General features: G+C 36.3%; 1 protein-coding gene across 1 annotated transcript; it reads left to right on the top strand.

The window, feature by feature from the left end:
- The first annotated feature begins 327 nt into the window (after positions 1–327).
- Positions 328–3,125, top strand: LOC146924312 (abscisic acid and environmental stress-inducible protein). The gene is made up of 2 exons (XM_085709350.1): positions 328–478; positions 600–3,125. Exons 1-2 carry the CDS (start codon positions 367–369, stop codon positions 1,007–1,009), a joined length of 522 nt encoding a protein of 173 aa, XP_085565476.1. The 5' UTR covers positions 328–366; the 3' UTR covers positions 1,010–3,125.
- Positions 3,126–9,268: the final 6,143 nt, after the last annotated feature.

Here is a 9,268-nt window from a genome sequence, read left to right as displayed (position 1 = left end):
TAATAAATTACATTTGTATTTTTTAATGATACCTACAATATAATAAATATAATATGAATTCAAATCTTTTTGAATGACATTAATAATATAACATTCTTATATTGTAAGAGTATAATTCAAAGTGAAAAAATTATCCTAAAACCATGCATTTTTGTTGTACATTGTATAGATTATGAATAGTATCAAAATTACCAAACAATACTTCAAAATTTATAGATAAGATTGAATTTATACTCACTAGCTACCTTCCCAACTACCAAGTAAAGGTCCTTATATCTCCCTCCTTCCCTCCATTATATATAGAGCACACTTCTTACTAGTTTTCTCATCATTTACCAAATATCACATTTGAACAGATATTGAACAATGGATTCGAGAAAAGCAATCCTCATCCTAGGCCTCTTGGCTATGGTTCTTCTTATTTCCTCAGAAGTCTCAGCTAGGGACTTAACTGAAACTACCTCTGATGCCAAAAAGGGTGAGCTATATATTATTTTTCTTTATAAATACTTTCACGAGCATTTTCTATATTGTTTAAATTCTTTTCTAGTTAATTATATATAAAGTAATGATTCATATTATATGTGCTGTGTTTGCAGAAGTTGTTGAAAAGACTAATGAAGTAAACGATGCCAAATATGGTGGAGGTTACAACCACGGCGGTGGTGGTTACAATGGTGGAGGTTACAACCACGGTGGTGGTGGATACAACAATGGCGGTGGATACAACCACGGTGGTGGTGGATACAACAATGGTGGAGGTGGATACAACCACGGTGGTGGTGGATACAACAATGGTGGAGGTGGATACAACCACGGTGGTGGTGGTTACAACCATGGTGGAGGTGGTTACAATGGTGGTGGCTACAACCATGGTGGAGGCGGTTACAACCACGGTGGAGGCGGTTACAACCACGGTGGAGGCGGTTGCCAATACCATTGCCATGGCAGGTGCTGCTCACATGCTGAATTTGTTGCCATGCAAGCTAAGGACAACACTCAGAATTGATCATAATGCTATGATCATGATGCACTCTTTCTTAGTAATAATATATTTCATGAATAAATAATGTGTGTTGATAAAAAAAGGCACATCAATTTCAGTTGCTGTGTATTATCTATCTTGCCACTATATAGTATAGATAGATATTTCATCGGTGGAAATCATGTATAAATTTGCATCAATCTATGTATTTGGGACGATGATGAGCTTTTCCAAAAAATGAATGTGTTATCATGTGTATTACGTTATTATTACTTTCTCTCGTTTTAAAGTTATGGATGAGATATCTAAGAAAATACACCGATCAAAAAATTCGTAGCATAAAACTTCTTAATACATATTTTTAATAATTTATAATTTTTTAGATAAAATTGATAATTTTTATATGAGTGGGAAACAAAATTAGTTCTTGAAATTTACATTCTGACACGGATACATTAAACACCTGGATTGAACCTAATGGTGTATAAAATTCATATGGACAATACAAATTTATGTAAAACCATTCTACATATATATAATTAATTTAGTGGATCAAATTTGTATTCGAACTATTCGAAATATTGAGTTTAAGAATCTACGTTGCTAGCTTTCCTAAAAAATGCACTTGTAAAAAATGTAAAACTTTTAGAAACATATATATTAAAAAGGTGACCATTATCCCTTAAGTACATCTAAGGTTACCATTGTCTCTCTCTCTTCTTTCTCAAAACATAGTCGTCGTAATTTTTCTTCTTTTTGATCTATTAAAGAGTTGTAATTTAGGGTCAATTTTGACTTGAAATCACTCAACCAATTGTTTTTCTTTTTCTTTGGTTAAATACGCGATTTTCACATATTTCAGTTTTCTTTCGTTTGCTTTCGTGATTTGGTCGTCTATCACGACTTTTTTTATTTTGATTTCCCGTCTTTGTGTGATGTGTTTATGATTTCCCATCTTAGTACGATGTTTATTTGATTCATGTTGAAATATTAGCTTTGATCGAATGCATATTATTTTTGCATCATCAACGTACAAATCTAGAAACATGAGTATTTCAGTTGCTTGAATATAGTCATATTTGTAGGCATACTCTGTCGATTTGTGCTATTAACATGGATGTTGTGAGTTTGTTCGCAAATTCATCTTTTTTGTTTTTAGCAATATTGAATTTGTATTGTATCGATGTACTCTATCAATTTAAAATAATGAATATCGTTTATATTTGTTAAAAAAAATGTATGGACCGGAGTTCGAATCTCAAACACACCACTCATTCACCTTACAAATGTGAATTCTAGTTACTAGGTTATTTGAAAAAAAAGTACCACACTACCCATCAATAAAAGGGTGAATAGAGTTATCCATTATGATTTGATATAGATGATAAGTGCTAGGAAGTGATACTTTCATGTTATATTTTAAGCACTTTCGTTACTTCTTGTGCAAGTTATTTAGGGAAAAGCCGAGATAAAAGTGATAATTGCCTTATTACGCTTTAATTGCCTTACTTTACCCAATTGCGCAGGATTTGACCTCAAGACACTAAGCAAGGATGAAAAAGCCAAGAAAAGTGCAAAAGGGCCGCATGTACCCCATTACTCGCGAGGCGAGCACAGCAGCTCGCAGTGGCGAGCATCAAAACAAAGCCAGAAAGCCGAAAGCACCCTCTTGCTCGTGAGGCGAGCAGAGCTACTCGCCGTTGCGAGTAAGGGCGGTTTGACCCTCCAAGGGTGACGTGGCAGAATCTTAATGGTGAAGGAAACAGCACTCGCCATGGCGAGTAATTCTGCTCGCGAGGCGAGCTCAAGCATGTCAGAATTCTATAAATAGCCACTTGCTATTCTTGGACAAGAAGCTTGATATTTTTCTTAGTTTTTCTCTTAGGTTTTAGTTTTAGATATTTTATAGAGAGAAATAGGGTAGATCATATAGAGTGAGAGTGGTTTTGGAAGTTGGATCTTTATTCCTTTGTTGAGACATCACAAGTGTAATGGTTCCTTCCTTTTCAATCCATCCTTGCAAGGCTTCCATGATGATGTGTAGCTAAATACCCTTTGTTGGGATGAGAGGTACTTGATCCTTGCTAGACATGTAATCTTTTGATCTTGCAATATATTGGTTCTAGCAATTTATATTCAATATTGTTGTTATTCTTGTGTTAATGCTTTCAATGAGATTCAAGATGATTTGGACACAAACTCTTGAATCTAGAGCTAGAGTAGCAATATATCTTAGGTTAACTTACTTGACATCTTTTTTAATCTTGTGATAATCACCATAATCAAGAGTTAAATGCTTTCGGATACTTAATCAGGTTGGACACGGTCGATTAGGTTATTTGATCGACTTTGTTATCGTTTAAGGGATTTGGACACGAATGTTTAAACGATACCTTAGAGTTAATTATATCACTTTGGACACGAAGGATAGTTTAGAATTGATTGTGATAATGTTGTTTATAAAGCTAGAATTCGTATGGATCATTAGGTTACGTGTGACGCTTGGTTAAGGAACGCTACTCCTAACAAGTTTCAATCCTTATTTATCTCAACTTTTACTTTTTGCAAATTAGTTTAGCTAATCACATTTCAAACAAACAAGTACTCTTAATACTTTGAATGATAATTGATGTTAAACTGTCATTGATAACGCACTATTCCCTGTGGAGACGATACACAAATACTTATCTTGTTTGATGCAAAAAGACTTCATCAAAATGGCGCCGTTGCCGGGGAATGGTGTTTAGTTATCATAGATAGAACGATTGATTTATCATTTTAAGCATTTGTACATAATCCGTAAATAGTTTTCATTTCTTGATAGTTGTTTGTACTAACCCCTTGTTGATAAACAAAGAAAAGTTTCTTGTTAGTTGTTTCCATTTTAGGATCATCACCTAGCCAAAATCATGGCTGATTATGGTTATAGCAACTTCTATACTCCACCCGAGTACGAATCCTGTCAACAGAATCAGCAACATTCTTACGAAGATGAAAGATATTAGGTGATAGAAAATACTTTGAATGTCTTCATGCAACAATCCATGATAAACATGCAAGATACCAACCAAAGATTGAAGAATTTATCACTTCAAATTGGGTTGATTCAAGCACAAATCATGGATAACCAAGCCAACAATCAATCCACTCTTGGAGAACAAGAAAATAATCCAAATATGTTTGAGAGAGTTGGAGAGATTGTTGAAGAAGTTGTTGTTCAAAATGAGGAAGTTACAACATTAGAATGTGGTGCATCACATGAAATAGAACTTCCCCAAGAAAGGCCACTTAGTGAAGATGCCAAAACTGTTGATATAGGAGAAGAAATGGTGGTTGAGAAAAAGGAACGGTTACTAATCAAGGAAGATTTAATGGAAACAAGAGGGAAGAAGATGAACAAGGTAGAAATCGATCGGGTAATTGATGAAATTTGCACCTTGTTCAATAAACCAAAGTTAGGGAGGTCATGGACTCCAAGTCATTGGAATTCCTACCAAAACGTAGGGTTTCAAAAGATGATGTGATATCTGTCTCATTTTGGCCACCCTAACGGAAAAGGCGTCGAGCTAACGACGTTAAACAAGCGCTAGTTGGGAGGCAACCCAACTTTGTAAGTCTATTTATTGTTTTAAAGCATATTAGGTATTAGGGTCATGTGCATACATCAGAACATCCAAAAGAGAAAGCCAAAAAAAAAATCCAAAAATTGTCATTACTCGCGAGGCGAGTAGATCTGCTCGCCACTGCGAGCAAGCTGGTAGTCAACATGGTCAAAAACCAATTCACTCGCCACTGCGAGTAATGTTGCTCGCGAGGCGAGTAAACTCAGTTGGGCAGTTACGCATCCCAAGATCACTAATTCACATTAACTCCCCCATTATTTTCCTTAACCACCCATTTTTACCTTTCCCTTATCATTTTCGTTTTTACACTCTCTCTCATCAAAAATTTTCACATTCTTCTCTCTAACATCATCACTAACCCTAAAACTTCAAAGTTTCAATCAAAGTCTAGTCAAGTCCAATTAATCCTTTCACTTTCTATTTATTTTGCACTTGCATCAATTTAATCTTCCAACAGGTTTGAATCCTTTCTTCAACTTCTATTTATTTTCAATTTTGAATTCATGTAAACCCTAGGATTAGAAGATTGATTTTTGTTGAAACTGTTGTTCTGATTTAGCACCCATATGCCTAAGATAAAACAGAATCATGTACAATTTCGTATTGCTTTTCTTTCTAAGCCACATCTTTTGGTTAACCCTTTTGTAAATTTTGAAAATAAAAATTAGGGTTTTGTGGCATAAATTCGAATTACAAAGCAAAGGCATGATTCAGTTTATCTATAGGTCATTAACAGGGTCGAAATTGTTGTATCTAGGGTAAGAATTCATGAGACTGAACAACTGTTGAAAAAGAATGGATTTTTGAAGAATTCTGGGTCACTCGCTGCTGCGAGTAAAACTGCTCGCGAGGCGAGTGTTCATCTTAAACCCAAAAATTCATCTGCTTACTCGCCACTGCGAGTAAAGCTGCTCGCGAGGCGAGGAGCTTCAGAACCTGAAATTTTTGTTCTGGTTTTAATTTTTAGTGATGCCAATTATGCTGATTTGTCTTCATACTGATAATTAACTGTTATATTGCATTGTGTATGGATTTCCTGGCTGTTTTGCAGGTATGGCTCCTAAGAATTCTCAAAAGAGAAAGAAGGGTGAAACCTCTGCACCCCAACCCTCCCAAAACCAAAATTTTGATGTGGTTAGATTTAAATCCCGCTATCATCAGGAGAGGTATGTCGAGTTACTCGACCAAAACATGTGGGCTGAGAGAGTGTTTAACATAAGCCCTAATGGACCTTACAGGGAGATTGCTAAACTTTTGAAAGACCAAGGTTGGGATAGACTGTGTAACCCCATCACCAACCTAAATGCTGAGCTTGTGCGTGAGTTTTATGCCAATGCTCTTCCAGAAAACCCCCTCACTGATACCTTTCCATATGAGACTGTTGTTCGGGGTCGCACCATTAAATTTGATAGGGCAGCCATCAACAAATACCTTGGCAATCTCTTCCAATTACCCCGTGACCATGAGTATGATGAATTCCACACCAAAAGAAACTTGGGGCACTTCAAGGTTGATGAAACTCATGAATAGATCAAACGATTTCTTTTGCTTGAGGGTTTCAACTATGACAAGAGTGAAGCCGGGAGAGAGCATTGTTGCCAATACAAATTCATGACTAACCCGGCCAAAATCATCCAGAAATTTATCCTCTGTAATGTCATGCCTAGTAGCCACATGTCCGATTGTGTTGTAGAAGTGTGCCCCCTCATTTACTACATCCTTAATGGCAAACCAGTGGACATAGCTCGAACCATTGCTTGGGAGTTGAGGAAAGTCACTTTACAAGGGAAGGGTGAGCCACCAGCCCGCCTATTCTTCCCCGGTCTCATCATGGGACTCATTAAGGATACCGGTATGAAGCTTCCTTCATCCGTCCATGAGAAAATTCGCAACCCCATCAATGATACTTTCATCACCCGTTTCATCATGGGTGAATCAAAGAAAGATAAGGGTAAGGGTAAACAAGCTTCATCTTCTCGGGCACCTCCCCCACAAGAAGAACCCATGCAATTTCAACCCACTGCAGCCTTTGATTTTGCTAGCTACGTGCAGTGGCAGCATCAAAGCAATATGAACACATGGAATATGTTGGAAGCTCAAAACCGTGCAAACACCTATTTCCAACAATCTCAGTATGTCATGCAGCAGCAAGTAGGCTACTCACAGGAGGTGATGGATCAGTTCATGACACCACATGCTTTTCAGACCTATGTTAATTGGCCTGAGGGCATGCCAGGTCCATATGGAGGGGTTGGAGACTTTGCAAGTCATGAGGATACAAACTTGGGAGAAGATGTAGGTGATGATGATGATGATGATCGAGATGATCCGGCAAATGTACCGAGTGCTACATCAACTCACGATGGCTCGGATGATGACATGCAATCTTGAGGAGGAGGAAAAGATTTGAAATCTAGTTCTTCATAGAGTGATTTTATCAAGCTTTCAGTCATTTCTTGCTGTCTTCCTTATATTTCATTTGCTTTCTCTTATGATACTTTTTGAACAATGTTACTTCTTTTTGTGTTTTGATTTGGCACTATTGACTCAGTTTATTTTTGTATTGGTACAATCGTATTGTGTTATGTTGTATTGTGTTTCGTTGGTACAATTAATTTAATTAGTATTGTGATGTTCATATTTATATTAGTATTATTTATTTTCGTATTATGTTAGTTAAATTCATGTTTAGCACCTTTTGTATGATCAAGTACCCTTTGTGGTTTTAATAGCCAAAGTTTAAATTTTAAACTCTCAGATGATTGATATTGATTCATAGTTGTGATTAAAGCGCAAAGCCAAGGTACAAGTTTCCAGTTTTTCTAGGTTTTTACTCGAATATGAAACGAGTACTTAGTACAAATTTCATTTCATTTAGTTCTTTACAATAATATATTTGTTTGTGAACCACTTGGTTCTAGCTAAAAGTGAGGAAACCTCAAATGTTTGTACATATGCAAGGAGACCGGAATTTATTGTTTAACTCGATTGTGTTATTTTAAATCCAATATTTGTTTTAAATTGTGTGAAGACATGGAAGTGATCAAGGCATATTTTTGTTTATGAGTGAAACTTACTTGACCACAAATAGCCTACCTTGTGAGAAGAGCGAGTACTTGCTAACCCACTTGAGCCAAATGAATCGGAGTCATCAATTATGAACTGTCAATTCATAAGCACAATGCTTGATGAAGTTGCCTATAAATTTTTCAAAATTCAGTTCATTCTTGACGCACTTTAGGACTCTGATATGTTTTTAATTGTTGAACCCTAAAATTTCATTGTTTATTTGTCCCTTTTGCCTTAGAGTAGAGGAACATTCAAATAGGGTATTTGTTGATTCAAGTTGGAGAGAGAAGGTAGATGTAAATCTTATGTCAAGTACTATGGTGTAATTTTATCTTTGATCAAGACAACATGGTGTTGTAAATACAAAAAGAAAAAGAAAAGAAAACAATGTGTACATGAAAAGAAAAAGAAAAAGAGAAAAAGAAAGAAAAATCCAAAAATAGAATAAGTTGTCAAGATCAAAGTGCTTCATGTTTAAGCACCAAGGGTTTGTAATGATTGGTAGGAAAGATTGTGGAATTTAATGGTTGATACAAGGAATGTTCCTCTTTGATAGACTTTTTGATTTCAATTGCCCCACATATGACATTTCTTTTGTAACCAAGCCAAGTTATAACCCTCAAAGACCTTTTGATCCATGTTTTTCATGCCTTTTGAAATGATATTTGGATGGACACATAACTTGATTGGAATGTTAACCTGATTTCCGGATGTGTGTTCATAACCCTCTTTTATATGTTTTCAATTGTTTATCTACTTGCAAAGAAGTGTGTTAGGTGTGGTTCATAAATAAATGTATTATTGTCTTGAAATATTTGACTTGAACTTTTTACTTAGGACTCATCCCATGTTGGTAGTAGAATTTTAGATTAGTTGGAAACTTAGACTTGCCAGCGCATTCACTTTTAAATCATTCATCTGAAAATGTTTTCAAAACCTTTTGTACTTGTGTCTTGTTCTATTAACTTGTTTGATTTTCAATCTTTTGTTTGAGGACAAACAAAGAGTTAAGTTGGGGAGAGTTTGATAAGTGCTAGGAAGTGATATTTTCATGTTATATTTTAAGCACTTTTGTTACTTGTTTTGCAAGTTATTTAGGGAAAAGCCGAGATAAAAGTGATAATTGCCTTATTACGCTTTAATTGCCTTACTTTACCCAATTGTGCATGATTTGACCTCAAGACACTAAGCAAGGATGAAAAAGCCAAGAAAAGTGCAAAAGGGCCGCAGGTACCCCATTGCTCGCGAGGCGAGCACAGCAGCTCGCAGTGGCGAGCATCAAAACAAAGCTAGAAAGCCGAAAGCACCCTCTTGCTCGCGAGGCGAGCAGAGCTACTCGCCGTTGCGAGTAAGGGCGGCTTGACCCTCCAAGGGTGACGTGGCAGAATCTTAATGGTGAAGGAAACAGCACTCGCCATGGCGAGTAATTCTGCTCGCGAGGCGAGCTCAAGCATGGCAGAACTTTATAAATAGCCACCTGCTATTCTTGGACAAGAAGCTTGATATTTTTCTTAGTTTTTCTCTTAGGTTTTAGTTTTATATATTTTATAGCGAGAAATAGGGTAGATCATATAGAGTGAGAGTGGTTTTG

This window comes from Medicago sativa, chromosome 5, assembly GCF_051527215.1.
Source record: "Medicago sativa cultivar Bolivia chromosome 5, Bolivia_mono, whole genome shotgun sequence".
Taxonomy (NCBI): domain Eukaryota; kingdom Viridiplantae; phylum Streptophyta; class Magnoliopsida; order Fabales; family Fabaceae; genus Medicago; species Medicago sativa.
The sequence above is the reverse complement of the archived record's forward strand: the minus strand, read 5'-3'. Positions and strand labels throughout refer to the sequence as shown.